Here is a 16,639-nt window from a genome sequence, read left to right on the forward strand (position 1 = left end):
TGTCTTATCACCTTTCTAGATTTGATAATGGGCTGCATTAAAAGTAAAGAGAACAAAAGTCCAGTCGTTAAATACAGACCAGAAAACACTCCAGAACCGGTCAGTACAAGTGTCAGCCATTATGGAGCAGAGCACACTGCAGTGGCACCAACATCCTCCACGAAGAGCACATCTGTTAATTTCAGCAACCTTTCCATGACACCATTTGGAGGATCCTCAGGGGTGACACCTTTTGGAGGAGCATCTTCCTCATTTTCAGTGGTGCCAAGTTCATATCCTGCTGGTTTAACAGGTGAGATTTAAATGGACAATCCTGTTGTTGGTTTGAGAATGTGACCTTGGGCAATACATAAAGTTTGCCTGCTATAACAGAAATAACTTACTGGGGGACTATTAAAATAAGTTTATGTAAAAATTAAAGTCTCCAACATAAATTCAAGTCTTATTGTGTACATCTGGGAAATTTGGTAGTAATCTGATGGTGATTTTATATATATATATATATATATATATATATATATATATATATATATGTACTGGGTTATATAATTATTTCACTAATTCATTTTTCAAATAATTATTGAGTGCTGACTGGCAGGCACTGGAAATATAAAGACTAAAAACGTATACCCCAAAGAGAACCCTCCTGCACTGTTGGTGGGAATGTAAATTGATACAGCCACTATGGAGAACAGTATGGAGGGTCCTTAAAAAACTAAAAATAGAACTACCATATGACCCAGCAATCCCACTGCTGGGCATATACCCTGAGAAAACCATAATTCAAAAAGAGTCATGTACCACAGTGTTCATTGCAGCTCTATTTACAATAGCCAGGACATGGAAGCAACCTAAGTGTCCATCGACAGATGACTGGATAAAGAAGATGTGGCATATATATACAATGGAATATTACTCAGCCATAAAAAGAAATGAAATTGAGTTATTTGTAGTGAGGGGGATGGACCTAGATTCTGTCATATGCAGTGAAGTAGGTCAGAAAGAGAAAAATACTGTATGCTAACGTATATATGGAATCTTAAAGAGAAAAAAATGGTACTGATGAACCTACTTGCAGGGCAGGAATAAAGACATAGACATAGAGAATGGACTTGGGGACCGGTGGGGGAGGGGGAAGCTGGGTCGAGGTGAGAGTAGCATGGACATATATACACTACCAAATGTAAAATAGATAGCTAGTGGGAAGCAGCCTCATAGCACAGGGAGATCAGCTTGGTGCTTTGCAATGACCTAGAGGGGTGGGATAGGGAGGGTGGGAGGGAGGCTCAAGAGGGAGGGGATATGGGGATATATGTATATGTATAGCTGATTCACTTTGTTGTACAACAGAAACGGAGACAGTATTGTGAAGCAGTTATACTCCAATAAAGATCTATTTTAAAAAAAAGTATACCCCTCCCTCCTGTGGACTTCCCTGGCAGTCCAGTGGGCGCAGGTTCGATCCCTGGTTGGGGAACTTAGGATCCCACATGCCGTGCAGCACGGCCAAAAAACAACCACCCTGAAAAATGTATACCCCTCCCTCTAGAATATTACAACTTCTGAGGATTGTAAAGTGCTAGCCATTATTAAAGTATTATAGTAGTTACTTGATAAATGTTAGGTAAGTGGCAGTTTCGTGATAATACAGTTTTTTCGATTAGACACTACTGACTGAAAAAAGAAAAATCCTGAGGCTCAGTGTTTAAATGATTTTTTTTTCAGAGTCACAGATAATAAGCAGGAGGGCACAGATTTAATGCCCTATTCTAGAACTTCATTTTTTACCCTACAGTATCCTTTCAGAGAACAGCAAGAAGTGATGGCCAACAACCTTTCATGGAGTCAGAAATGCTCTAAAAACGTAGTCAGAAATTTCAAAAAGAGAGATGGTTCTTTTGTGAAGGGTCCCCTATCGGGATGCTTTTCCCTTGAGTAACAAAGCACAACTGGCTTTAAAAGGTAGGGTGAGCTCCAGGATTCCTTGATCCAGCAGTTCCTTGATGTCATCAAGGACTCGAGTTTCTTTGGTGTCTCTCTTGGAGCCCTTGGAGTGTCCACTTTATCCTTAGGCTTGGCAAAACAGCTGCCAGCACCAAATTGAGCAACATGAGGGGACAAAAGAAGAATCTCTTCTACAAGCATGGACTATAAATGTGTCCCTTCACTCTGCTCACCTCCAGACCAAAAATAGTGACTAGAGAATGTCATACACAAATTCTGTTAGACTGTTCATTTGAGAAGTTATGGACATCAAAGAGTCAATAATAGTCTTAATTCCAGTCCCCTAACTCTAAATACTTCAGTAATAGTTGGTCATGATGGTATTTCTCAGTCACCAGTAAAAGTTTATTTTCAGGATTATATGTTCTGGAAAGATATTAATCCAAAATGATTAAATGTTGAGAAGACATACTTGAGTTACCTTAAGCAGTTTATTTACAGGAAATAATCCGTTCATGGGTATTAATTTATTGATGAGTGTCTGTGTGCCAGGTATAGAGAGTTGTAAGCAAGAGAAACAAGATTTCTGCCCCAGTGGAGTTTACATTATAATGAGGGTTGGATAATAATTATAGAAACAACTAAACAGGATGATTAATGGTTCATAAATACTATGAAGGAACTAACTAGAATGATTGGCGAAGGCCCTTTTTAAATGATCAAGGAAAGCCATCTTGAGATGAAATCGTTTGAGCTGAGGTTTGATGAGAATGACCTAAATATGTGCATAAATGGGAAAAGAGCTTTCTGGGAAGAGAGAATAACAAATGCACTTTAGGAGGTACAGATGGGCTTGGCAGGTTTGAGGACTAGTATGGGCAGAGGGTAGAGTTACATGATATGCGGTTGAAGAGTCAGGATTTCTCAGGACCTCATAGACTATAGTAAGAAGTATGGGTTTTATTCAAAGCTAGAAGGAAGTTATTGAAGAGATTTCAGTAAAGAATTTGCACGATTGAATTCCCTTTCTAAAAACTTCCCTCTGGCAGCTGCGTGAAGGGTGGATGTAGGGAACCAGATATAGAAGTGAGTTAGGCTATTACTTTCCCAGTAAGAGATAACAGGGACTTGGATTAGGGTGGAAGAGCTGGAAATGAAAAGGAAGTAGATAAGGTACTTTAGAGGTAGAACTGACAGTGCTGGTAATGGACTTGGCTTGAATACCTGACTGGTAATGTTCGCTGAGGTAGGGAAGACTTCAGTAATACTTCAGGTTAGAGGAGAAAAGTCAACACCTTTGTGGGGTTTTTTTGTTTTTTGTTTTTTTTTTTTGCGGTACGTGGGCCTCTCACTGCTGTGGCCTCTCCCTTTGCGGAGCACAGGCTCCGGACGCGCAGGCTCAGCGGCCATGGCTCACGGGCCCAGCCGCTCCGGGGCATGTGGGATCTTCCCGGACCGGGGCACGAACCCATGTCCCCTGCATCGGCAGGCGGACTCTCAACCACTGCAGCACCAGGGAAGCCCAACACCTTTGTTTTGTACCTAATAAATTTTAAGTGCTTGATAGACATTTGAGATGTCAAATAGGTAGTTAATATATGACCGGGCCTCAGGGGAGAAGCCAGATAAATGAGATTCTGTTCTTTCGCTTGCAGATAATAGTTTGGCTATTTAAGTTGCTTATGTCTTAACCAACTACATACAGTGCTTTATATGACAAAATTACTTTTGGAATTTATAATCCATATCAGCCATACCATTTAGTTTCTAAGAAAAGCATGCTGTTTTTATCTTTGTGTTAAATATAATAAATAATCTTAATAAAACCCTAGTTATTACTGTTAGTCTTTTTTTAAATTAATTTTTATTGGAGTATAGTTGATTTATAGTGTTGTGTTCTGCTGTACAGCAAAGTGAATCAGTTATACATATATCCACTCTTTTTTTAAATTCTGTTCCCATATGGGTCATTACAGAGTATTGAGTAGAGTTCCCTGTGCTATACAGTGAATGATTAGTCTTAAGGATGAGAATGTTCACTTACTGTTTTTAAGAAATTGAGATGATCAATGCTAGTAGTTTATAATACTCGTTAATGCTTTTTCTGCCAAAGAATTGATTTGAACTTTGTCTTTTCAAGCTAGAGATGTTGCAGCTGTGAATCAAGATTAAAAATGTCTCTCTGGGTCTATAGAATTTTAGAATTTGTAGAGTACAGTAGTCTCATGGAAGGCCTTAAGATAGCATCTTAATAACTTGAAAACTTCAGCAACCCAAATCTCCAACTTTTTTTTTTTTAATTTTATTTATTTATTTATGGCTGTGTTGGGTCTTCATTTCTGTGCGAGGGCTTTCTCTAGTTACGGCAAGTGGGGGCCACTCTTCATCGCAGTGCACGGGCCTCTCACTATCGTGGCCTCTCTTGTTGCGGAGCAGAGGCTTCAGACGCGCAGCCTCAGTAGTTGTGGCGCACGGGCTTAGTTGCTCCGCGGCATGTGGGATATTCCCAGACCAGGGCTCAAACCCGTGACCCCTGCATTGGCAGGCAGACTCTCAACCACAGCGCCACCAGGGAAGCTCCTCCAACTTTTAAAAATAGATTCTGGAGACCAGGAAAAGAGCTATGTTTAATAAGCTTTTTTTGTTGTTGTTGGCAATGTTTTTAAATTTTTCTGTTGTTAATTTGTCTATATAATTTGCATTGGTCTTTTTTTCCCCCAATAGGTGGTGTTACTGTATTTGTGGCCTTATATGATTATGAAGCTAGAACTACAGAAGACCTTTCATTTAAGAAGGGTGAAAGATTTCAAATAATTAACAATACGTAAGTGTTATGAACATTTTACGGGGGAGAGATACCAACGACAGCCTACTTTACACTGAAACCACTGAGCTGGATGATGATTCAGAGACGAGAGTAGTGGGGCGTGGGTCTCTGCCCACTGGATTGGATGATACATTTGGTTTCTTTAGACATACGGCATAATACTACTGCTGGAGCCAGAAGTTATGATTTCTGCAAATGGTGTTGCTGTGGTTCTGCCATAAACAGTAGAGATTTAAGAGTGAGGATTGAGGGAGTATATGTAAGTAAGTACCTTACTTAAAAAAAACCTTTATAAAGATATTTCTATGATCCCATTTATCTAAGTACTAGATGATTTAAAGATCTTAATCTCTTTCTCTTAAAAAAACAAACTAAAAAGGCTAAGGAACTCCTGCAGTCCCAAACTGACCATGTTACGTTGCTGTTTCCTTATGTGACTCTCAGACTTGTTGTCATTTAGTGGGCCACCATAGAAAATTCAGTGCTTGTTACAGAAAATAGATCCCATAATTTCATTAGCAGGCACAGTGACCACTTTGTAACTTCTCAGAATAGACATTTATGGTCTCTTTGCATCCAGTCATGTTTCCTTCCATCTTTGTTCCCACTTGCTACCAGTTATTTTTTGAGAACATGAAATGTGATTCTGTCTCTCGGCTTTAAAATCCTTCAATAGCTACTGGCTGCTGTCAAGATAAAACAGCAATAAGAGCAGGCGTCATTCATTGAGCTTTTTCCCCTTCCTCACTCCACTGCCCAGCCAGAGTGAATTACTTATTTATGATTCTGAATACACTGGGGGTTCTCCCCTTCTCTGTGCTTTCACACATGCGATTCCTTTTTTCTGGAATGTAACTTCTTGTCCCTCCACTTTTCTTCCTTCATCTGGCCAACCCTGTGCATCCGTCAAAGTGTATATTCCTGTGTCCTTTCTCAAGGAAGCCTTTCTTGATATTTTTTCTACCTTTCCTGCCTGGCCCAGTCCCCACCTCCTGCTGGATTTGGTGGTGTCTCTCTTACATGTTTACATAGCAACCTGTGCAAACCTCAATTATAGCAGTCTTCACAGTTTTGAATTAAAATTTATCACTTGCCTATCATACTTTTAGACCAGTGGTTCTCAGCGTGGGGGCAGAATCAGCCAGGGGACATTTGACCATGTCTGGAGACATTTTTGGTTGTTACATCCATGGTGCTACAACTGGCATCTAGTGGTTGGAGGCTAGGGATGCTGCTCAGCATCCTGCGGTGCACAGGACAGCCCCCCCACCACAAAGCATTGTCCAGCCCAAAGTGTCAGTCGTGCCGAGGTTGAGAAATCCTGCTCTAGATGGAGTTACTTGAGGATAAGGACTTTTTACCTGTTTCTAGCACACTCTGTTGTAAGGTCTGTTACTTAAAAGGTATTCAGTGAATGTTTGAATGAATCAGTGAATGATTATCAGGATCAAAGTTTTCAGTTTGTATATCTGAACGTACTTAATATATACTAGGAAGCTACAAGCCAAGTATATGAGTTTGTAAACATTTGAATTACAAAAGGATTTTCCATTTCATTTTTTAAAGATCAGATTCACCTCAAGAATTTATGAAATTTCAATGTAGACAAAATATTTTCAATACTTATTTCTGGTAAAGCAAAACATGCATTTAATCTATAGTAGCAGAACCCATATGTCTTCCTCATTGCAGATTGATAATATACTCTCCTTTCACATTAATTTTGGAAAAGTCAAGGCTTATCTATTACAAACTACATGTAATTCTCATGTTCTGAATTGACTTTAGTCTTATTTGGATGTTCGTGGATAACATTCTTGTAAATATACTTTATTCCAGGAATTAAATCTTTTTATTATTGCTCATTGCTAATATTTTGGTTACAGTAGTTCTAGGGCATCTGAATTTTTTCTCCTAATACGATAGAAAGAAACATTGTAATTTTATGCATTGTTAAAAAGAAAATCATTGGGACTTCCCTGGTGGCACAGTGGTTAAGAATCCGCCTGCCAGTGCAGGGGACACGGGTTTGATCCCTGGTCTGGGAAGATCCCACATGCCGCAGAGCAGCTAAGCCCGTGAGTCACTACTGAGTCAACTACTGAGCCTGCGTTCTAGAGCCTGCAAGTCACAACTCCTGAGCTCACGAGCCACAACTACTGAAGCCCGTTCACCGCAACAAGAGAGGCCACCGCAACGAGAAGCACGCATACCACAACGAAGAGTAGCCCCTGCTCGCCGCAGCTACCGCTTACCACAACTAGAGAACGCCCTCGCGCAGCAACGAAGACCCAATGCAGCCAAAAAAGAATAGAAAAATTTTTTTTAAAAAAGAAAATCATTTAGCAATAAAAAAAGAATGAGCAACTGATAAATGCTGAAAAAATTATGCTGAGTGAAGGAAGCCAGTCAAAAAGACCAGGTGTTGTATTGTTCCATTTATATGCAATGCCCCACAATGGGCATATCCATAGAAACAGAAAGCAGATTAGTGGTTGGAAATGGTGGGGGAGGGGTGGGATGGGAAGTAACTCTTTTTTTTTTTTTTTTTTTGGTGGTACGAGGGCCTCTCACTGTTGTGGCCTCTCCCGTTGCGGAGCACAGGCTCCAGATGCGCACGCTCATTGGCCATGGCTCACAGGCCCAGCTGCTCCATGGCATGTGGGATCTTCCCGGACCAGGCCACAAACCCGTGTCCCCTGCATCAGCAGGCAGACTCTCAACCACTGTGCCACCAGGGAAACCCAGGAAGTAACTCTTAATGGGTACAGGGTTTCTTTTGGGGGTGATGAAAATGTTCTAAAATTGATAGTGGTAACGGCTGCAAAACTCTTAAAAAATCTTAAATGGGGGAATTTTATGGTATACAAATTATATCTCAGTAAAACTTTTAAATGAGAAAACATTTCATCGAAACTGAGTAATCTGAAAGATTTACTTCCCAAATTGTTTTATTCAGCATAGTTTATTGTCTTAGGTTGAAAGGTTAGGTTATGTAAAAAAGAGATTTTATAACTAAAATTAAAGTGGGTTTTTTTTTTGTTTTTTAGGGTTTTTGTTTTGTTTTTTGGTTTGAAGCAGAAACAGTGCAATTGTGATTTTGCTTGGCCTTATTCCCTTAATTCATGTAACCTATTTTTTTTTTTTTTTTTTTGGCTGCGTTGGATCTTTGTTGCTGCACGCGGGTTTTCTCTAGTTGCGGCGAGCAGGGGCTACCCTTCGTGGTGGTGTGCGGGCTTCACGTTGTGGTGGCTTCTCTTGTTGCCGGGCACAGGCTCTAGGCGCTCAGGCTTCAGTAGTTGCAGCACACGGGCTCAGGAGTTGTGGCTCACGGTTCTAGAGCGCAGGCTCAGTAGTCGTGGTGCAGGGGCTTAGTTGCTCCATGACATGTGGGACCTTCCTGGACCAGGGATTAAACCCATGTCCCCTGGGTTGGCAGGCAGATTCTTAACCACTGCGCCACCAGTGATGTCCTCTAACCTATTTTTTAAATATTATTCTTGGAGTTTAATTCTTGATCAAATGAATGCATAAATAAAAATGGAAGTAATACTTCTTGTCTGTTTCAGATACAAGATGGCACTGCAATAGATCGTGTCCTGAGCTGTGGTCTACCTTGTGGTAATTGTTGTTTTATGTGTTGCAGGGAAGGAGACTGGTGGGAAGCAAGATCAATTGCTACAGGAAAGAATGGCTATATCCCTAGCAATTATGTAGCCCCTGCAGATTCCATTCAGGCAGAAGAGTATGGCACTGCTTCATATTTTATTAATTATTTTGATTTTTAAAATGTCTTAATGCACATTCTACTTAGCCACAACTTTACACACGTGCAATTACATACCAGTCTTAATACAGCTAATGTATCGTATTAATAGGAGATGTTACTTGAAAATTAATAATTAATGCCATAGTATTTGCTTACAGTAGGATCATAAATGAATCTGCATTTATAATACTGTATTATGCCTAGTCCCTAGCCTTTATTTTTTCACTTTAAAATAATTGCATTAACCCTTTTTATATTCTGCAGACTCTTTCACGCCAAAAATTTATCCTCCATTGATGTTATTGTATCAGTGTTAACTTCTTGACTTAGGTGCTTGCTCCATGGCTATGGAGAGAGAGTATCTTTGTCTTTTAGGATGTACACACTGAAGCATTTAGAGGTAACGATTCAGCATGTTTGCAACTATCATTCAGTTCAGAAGGAAATACACACACCCACACAAACACACATACACAGGGAAAAAGAGAATATGACAAAGCAAAATGTTAACAGGAAACCTGGGTGGAGTGTGTATGGGAGTTCTAAGTACCATTCTTACAACTTTCAAAAAGTTAAAGTTCACCTTCAGTGACATATTACAGGCATACTCGGAGATATTGTGGATTTGGTTCTAGACAGCCATAATAAAGCAAATATTGCAGTAAAGTGAGTTGGTTTCCCAGTGCATAAAAGTTATGGTTACACTACACTGTGGTATATTAAGTGTGCAACAGTCTATGTCTAAAAAAACTATGTACATACCTTAATTAAAAATACTTTATTGCTAAAAAATGCTAACCATTGTCTGAACTTTCAGCAGGCCGTAATTGTTTTTCTGTAGAGGGTCCTGCCTCCATGTTGGTGGCTGCTGATCGGAGCGGTGGCTGCTGATGGCTGGAGTGGCTGTGGCAGTTTCTTAAAATAAATCAAAAACAGTTTGCCATGTTGATCGACTCTTCCTTTCACTCAGAGAAAGGAACACTTAGACCATTGTAGGGTTATTACTTGGCCTAATTTCAACATTGTGTATCTCAGGGAGTTGGGAGGCATGAGGAGAGGGAGTTGGGGAAACAGCCAGTTGGTGGAGCAGTCAGATCACACACAACATTTAGCAGTTAAGTTTGCTGTCTTATGTGGAAGAAAATGTTTGAAATACTGCGAGACTTAGCAAAATGTGACACAGAGACGCGAAGTTAGCAAATGCTATTGGAAAAATGACTCTGATAGACTTGCTTGACCGGGTTGCCACAAACCTACAATTTTTTAAAAGACGCAATAAAGCAAAACACAATAAAATGAGGTATGCCTGTACTTTTATGACAAAGCAGGTTTATCTGGGATCCATAAATAATACATCATCTTCATATCATAGCACTTGACCCAGCATCTTGCACATAGTAGGTGCTCTATCAATATTTGTTTGCTTTTTTATTAGTGATGTGTAATTTGTCTCCATAACTCTCTGTTCTGCTTTGGGACTTGTTACTTTCCATTTTGTCCTTTGGTCTTTCTTCTCCATTATTCTGTGGCTCCTCCTCAGCAAAAATTGCATTTTTATTCACAAAACCGTATTAAATGAACCCACAGTAATTTAGAGTCTCCAATAATTTGGACATGGTTTACTTGCATCTTACTGAATACAAATGATCACACTGTTGCCAGAGAACCACTTTTACTCTTCCTACTATAATCTTAATATTTTCATCTGTCATTGACTAAAAGACTGTCATTGTTGCCTTTCCTTCTATATTTACGGTTCCTGTGACTGCCAGGTGGAGTTTAAGAGACTTGTTGAGTAGTTAATACATGAAAATACTATGACAATATATTCTGATAGTAATACTTGTAATATTTAAGAAAGATCTTTCATTCTGTTTTACTGTATTTTAAAGCTGTGTTCTGTTCTTTGTCATCCTCCCTATCCCACTCCATTCTTACTAATATCTATGTATAATTTTTCTGATGCTTATTACACCCTTCTAACTCAGAACACTATTCATTTTTTTTTCCAGATGGTATTTTGGCAAAATGGGGAGAAAAGATGCTGAAAGATTACTTCTGAATCCTGGGAATCAACGAGGTATTTTCTTAGTAAGAGAGAGTGAAACTACTAAAGGTATGAATATTGTTAATATAAGTATAAAAATTTTCTTGGGCAGTATTTTAAGAAAGGTATAGTAGAAGTGTTCATTTTCCCTTCTAGGTGCTTATTCCCTCTCTATTCGTGATTGGGATGAGGTAAGGGGTGACAATGTGAAACACTACAAAATTAGGAAACTTGACAATGGTGGATACTATATCACAACCAGAGCACAATTTGATACTCTGCAGAAATTGGTAAAACACTATACAGGTACGTGAATATTTCAAGGGTGAAAATTATTTCCTCATGTTCAATTTTATGAGGACAGCATCCATGTCTTCATGTCTCTTAAGGTCTAACATGCTACTTTATACACAGTATGTGCCCAATGTATTTTAGTTTTAAAATGAGGAACAGATAATACTATTGAGTTGGGTTCATTTTTTTTTTTTGGCTGCATTGGGTCTTCGTTGCTGCACGTGGGCTTTCTCTAGTTGCGGAGAGCGGGGGCTACTCTTCATTGCAGTGCACAGGTTCCTCATTGCAGGGGCTTCTCTTGTTGTGGACCAAGGGCTCTAGGCGTGCAGCCTTCAGTAGTTGTGGCATGCAGTCTCAGTAGTTGTGGCGCACGGGCTCTAGAGCACAGGCTCAGTAGTTGTGGCGCACAGGCTTAGTTGCTCCGCGGCATGTGGGATCTTCCCAGACCAGGGATCGAACCTGTGTCCCCTGCATTGGCAGGCAGATTCTTAACCACTGCACCACCAGGGAAGTTCCTCACTTGTGGTTTTTAGAAATAACAATTAATGGTAACATTCTCTTTGGGAAGAAATGAAGCACAGTGGTCAAAAGCAGAACTTTGGAGGCAGTCAGATCTAGGGTTTGAAACCCATCTCTATCATGTATTTACTGGGTCACCTTGTGAAAGTTACTTAAGTTTTCTAAGTCTCTTTTATTTATATGAGATATTTGTAAAGGGCTGAATTAGCACAATAGCTGGGACATAATGGGACATAATAAATAATAACTTTTAAAATGTATTTAATAAAATGTTTGACTTCTTGTATGTTTTGCTTCTTTTATGCAACTCCCTTTTTGTGTTTGTGCTTTTGTAATAAAACTGATAGAACATTGTTTTTATTTCCTATAATTTAAACTTTTAAAAACACTGGTACAATTATATGTACCTTAATTTTTGTAAGTTATTCATTTTACAGTGTAGTTTATTCATTTATCTAGAACATGCTGATGGTTTATGCCATAAGTTAACAACTGTGTGTCCAACTGTGAAACCCCAGACTCAAGGTCTAGCAAAAGATGCTTGGGAAATCCCTCGAGAATCTTTGCGACTGGAGGTTAAACTAGGACAAGGATGTTTTGGTGAAGTATGGATGGGTAAGGAGCCTGAACTTTTGTTTTTTGTCATTGTTTAGACATAGATGAAAATGCCCCAATTTATGATAAGATATGTTGAAATATTTGAGGTTACTGCTGCTCATTGAAGTTTGTTGTAAATCTCTTAAAATATAGGTTAAAATAGTGAAATATGGGTTGTTTCTCTAGGAACATGGAATGGAACCACAAAAGTTGCAATCAAAACACTAAAACCAGGTACAATGATGCCAGAAGCTTTTCTTCAAGAGGCTCAGATAATGAAAAAGTTAAGACATGATAAACTTGTTCCACTATATGCTGTTGTTTCTGAAGAGCCAATTTACATTGTCACTGAATTTATGTCAAAAGGTATGTGTATGTTAGTATTTCATGGGGTATTCATGTTGTTAATAAATTTTAAGTCTTCATCTGTTTTTATGCATCCAGATTTTTACTGTATTTTCTAACTTAAGATTTTTTATGTAGACATGTGAAAAGAGAAAACCTGACGTTTTGTTTAATGGAAATTAGCTCCAGTTATTCCAAATGATAGTATGGAGTTTAAAAAGGAAATAAGGCCCTGAATTTATTTTGAAAGTAAATAGTCCTTCATTCCATTTGCCTAAAGTCAGTGGAATAGCTGGGAAGGTGAAAAAGAAAAGAAGTATTCACACTAGTTGATTTAAAATAATGCAATCAGAAAGCTATTTATATTTTTAGTACTAAAGCAAAGAAATCAGGTAAAGTTAAGAAAATTAACTTTATCTAGTTTTAATATAATCTCACTCAGAAATCCTAGAAACTGCTTTTTGCCACTACAGTCAACTGAAATTTCTCCATTTCTCCAAACCCCAGACCCCAAGGTGTGGGATCTTCAGTAACAGCGTTGGTTAGGGCCAGGGAAAGAAGGGAAGGCTGTCGCTCTTCTCTCTTTCCCTTTGCTGATGATGCATTAGAAGAGGAACTAGTAAGTCACCAAATATGCTTGCTGACAGGCCTGCTTTTTATCCTCTTGAATTTTATCTCCTTTTTTTAGTCTTAATGAGTCATTAGTCAGAGCCACTGATGGAGTCATCCCTCACCATTTGTCCATCTTGATCAGTGATGTAGTTCCATCTAGTGGTGACAGGACCAACTACAAGCTACACATTGACCATAAGAAAATATTTCCCCCCAAAAGAAACAGAAAAACCAAAAGTTAAGAATTGACACAGCCTGCTAATTGAGAGCCAAAACATTACCTAAAGCTCCCAAAGCAGATGGCACTTTTGGCAAAGAATCTCTACTTCAAACAACTGCCAAATATCCCATGTCAGAGTACATTAGATGAACTAGAAGGGAGAAAAGGGGCAAGGAGAAAGTTTAAATCAGGATATTGATAGCATAAGAATATAGTGGAGATAAAGCTAATGGTCCGTTTAGCTTTGTATATTGATTTCAAGAAGTATTTAATTGGGGAATATGGTAGAAGTCTATGTTGTCAGATTGCTGGGTTAGGATTATTTCTAGATGGGAGGTTTAGTATACAAGATCACAAATGCCCCTTCTAGTTTTTTAATTTTTTTTAAAATATAATTTCCATTTTATTGTCTTTCCAGAGGACACTATTTCTTTAGTCTTTAAGGACTTAGCGTCTTACATGGGCTTTGGCGGAGGTCATGGGGCAGCACCCGCAGGTCTAAATCGGGGTGGAGGTGTTCGGTCTTTCTCGGCTTCCCGAGAACGATTCCTGACTACCTTGCTGTGAATGGCACAACTCACCCAGTAATGCAGTTTCACATACAGCTTGGGAAGCACACAGGCGTTGAAAACACTCGCTTCGGAAATGTCCCTGACAGCTGCAGCCTCTACGATGTTCCGAATGATGAGCTTCTTAAATGGCCTTGTCCTTGGGCACACATCGGGCACAGTTGGTGCAGCGAATAGGCTGCACGTGGCCGCGGCCCTTTTTGGGGTGACCATTATTCCTTCTTTTCTTGGTCATCTTGGAAGCAGGGAGGCGAGAGAGGCCCTTCTAGTTTTAAACTCTGTAATTCCCCATCTTGCTATTCAGGCACTTAGAACTTGGCCCTCCATAATCTATCCAGACTCATTGCTTCGTGTGTTCTCTTTATAATCAGAATGCTCTAGAAATTGTTAACAATTTAAAATGTATTGAATGCTTCTAATATATAAACAGTGTGCCAGTATTATAAGGTATCAAAGAAATAAAGCCATCTAACCAACTTACATTGAATTAAGAGAGAAAAGACCTAACCCGATAAGTTAATTTTCAGTATAAAAGTAAATAACAGCTCGCTATCAACAAACAAGTTCAAAGCATAATGGATTTCTAGGTGTTTTGACACATTCAGTAAGTAACATAGAAATTGAGGAAGAGATAACATAGGTTGGAATAAAATGAGAAATATCAGTAGAAAAGACAAGTCTTGAAATACCCTTTAAGATTATGAAGGACATGAATAAGTAAAGTGAAGGGTACCAGTATTTTTCTGCAGAGCTATGAGGAAATGGGGAACAAAACCATGGGTAGTGGAAAGTATAGAAGGTAACTGGTTGGAAATAAGGCCAGAGAGGTATATGAGACCGACTTAAGGACTGCTCTGAATTGGTTTCATAATTACTTATCAAATACATGCTCTCTCTGCCATGAATGAGCTTCAGAGGGTCAGTGAACTTCCTCTGAAGTTCTCTGTCAATCTTTGCACAGTTATGTATGTTTTTCTAGAAAGTGAGTCCATAGACTCTCATTCATCAGATTCTCAAAATAACCCATGACCAAAAAAAGGTTAAGGACCCACTGATATGATCCAAAATGTTCTGATAAATGGATATAAGAAACTTTTAAGGGAGGGGGGATTTGTTGTAATTAAAGATCAGAAAAAAAGAATTGTCAAAATAACACACATTCCAGTCCTGGATTTCTGTGCTCTGCAGCCTTTGCACTGTTTTAGCAATTATCATTACACTGAATGATGTTCTACATAGTGGATTGATCATGGCTCCTTATCTAGATTCTAAATCCTGAAACAAAGAACTGTAGCTTTTGCTTCTTTCTGTATATTCAACATTGTCATGCAGTGTATTTATATAACATCAGTCTGTCTTGCAGGCTAAGAAAAAGAAGTGTTCTTTCCTCTGTTTAAGGACAGTTAAATCCTTCCTTTCGTTTAAAAAGAAAACCCTCTCTTGGTCCCAACATCTGCTTTTCACTGACTTCTCTTTACCTTTTGCTTCCCTTCACAGCCAAGATTCTTTTTTTTTTTTAAATTTATTTATTTATTTTGGGCTGCATTGGGTCTTCATTGCTGTGCATGGGCTTTCTCTAGTTGCGGCAAGTGAGGGCTACTCTTTGTTGCGGTGTGTGGGCTTCTCACTGCAGTGGCTTCTCTTGTTGCAGAGCACAGGCTCTAGGCACATGGCCTCCAGTAGTTATGGCTCGCGGGCTCTAGAGCAGGCTCAGTAGTTGTGGCGCACGGGCTTAGTTGCTCTGTGGCATGTGGGATCTTCCGGGATCAGGGCTTGAACCCCTGTCCCCCTTCGTTGGCAGGTGGATTCTCAACCACTGCACCACCAGGGAAGCCCCAGGATTCTTTAAAGAAGACAGTATTACATCTTTACTTCCTAACTAGCCATTTTACTCTTTTTAAATTACAGAATATTTCAAACATACAAAGAATACCATAACCCCCATGTCCCTACCATCCAAATTTAACTAATGTTTACATTTTGCCATATTTGCTTCAGATCTTTCTACTAAGGAAACAACACATAAAAGATCTAACTTAATCCTTGTTTTTACCCCTCCTTGAGCCCATTCCCTTCAGAGGTAACCTCAGTTTTGAAGTTGTTGCTTTTCCCATCTCTGTTTTTCCTGTTGATATACTTTTACTAATATATAGTTAACCTATTAACAGTATTTGTATATTTTTAAATTACATAAATTTAACCAGCTTTATTTTCATTCAGCATCACGTGCTTGAGAGTTATTCATGTGGATAAGGGAAGATCTCATTTGTGTACTTTTAACTATTGAATGAAATTCTGTATGAGTGTTCCATTGTTTATTCATTCCTTTCCCAATGAACATTTAGGTTGCTTTTAGTTTGCACCATCACAGACAGTGCTGCAGTGAATATTCTTGTACTTGCCATTTTTGGAAAGGGGAAAGAGACTCTGGAACATTGGGTGCGGCAGCAGTAGCATCACCTGGACACTTGTTAGAAACACAGACTTTGGCAATGAGGCCCCGCAGTCTTCACTTTCCCACCCCCTTATGTAATAATAGTCCATTGTGGACTGTTAATTCCATTTATTAAGTGCCTCTGGAAATGTTCCTCTTCTCACTCTTTCCTAGACTATTGCAGGAACTTTTAAACTTATTCCTTTTATGCAGTTTTAGTACAATATCATTCATCAAATTGGAGTGATTGCTTTTTCAACATAAATCTGATCATATTGCTTCTCTATAAAACTTCATATAAAAAAGATAAAGTCCATTTATGCATTGCCTTCTGTGTTCTGACTCCTGCAGCCTCTTTCTCATCAGTTCCCATCTTTGTGCCCATGTTCTTGCATAGGAAGGACCGTTTTCAGTTCCTTGAACTTACTGTGCCGTTTCATGAATTACTGCCTTTGTACTTGT

General features: G+C 39.0%; 1 protein-coding gene and 1 pseudogene across 3 annotated transcripts in view; one reads left to right on the top strand and one right to left on the bottom strand.

The window, feature by feature from the left end:
* YES1 (YES proto-oncogene 1, Src family tyrosine kinase) overlaps positions 1-16,639 on the top strand; it is a 61,140-nt gene that overhangs the window by 34,797 nt on the left and 9,704 nt on the right. For both annotated transcript variants that reach the window (XM_082667610.1, XM_082667611.1), the window contains exons 2-8: positions 20-292; positions 4,669-4,768; positions 8,418-8,516; positions 10,553-10,656; positions 10,744-10,893; positions 11,860-12,015; positions 12,184-12,363. In XM_082667610.1, the coding sequence (XP_082523736.1) occupies positions 28-292; positions 4,669-4,768; positions 8,418-8,516; positions 10,553-10,656; positions 10,744-10,893; positions 11,860-12,015; positions 12,184-12,363 (1,054 nt within the window). In that variant the 5' untranslated portion in view covers positions 20-27. The remainder of the gene's footprint in view (positions 1-19; positions 293-4,668; positions 4,769-8,417; positions 8,517-10,552; positions 10,657-10,743; positions 10,894-11,859; positions 12,016-12,183; positions 12,364-16,639) is intronic.
* Positions 13,630-13,978, bottom strand: LOC309830801 (small ribosomal subunit protein eS26-like; annotated as a pseudogene). Its single transcript has one exon. The product of its transcript is annotated as a small ribosomal subunit protein eS26-like (transcript).

This window comes from Grampus griseus (genome assembly GCF_964374135.1).
Source record: "Grampus griseus genome assembly, chromosome: 12".
In the NCBI taxonomy this organism is placed as follows: Eukaryota; Metazoa; Chordata; class Mammalia; order Artiodactyla; family Delphinidae; genus Grampus; species Grampus griseus.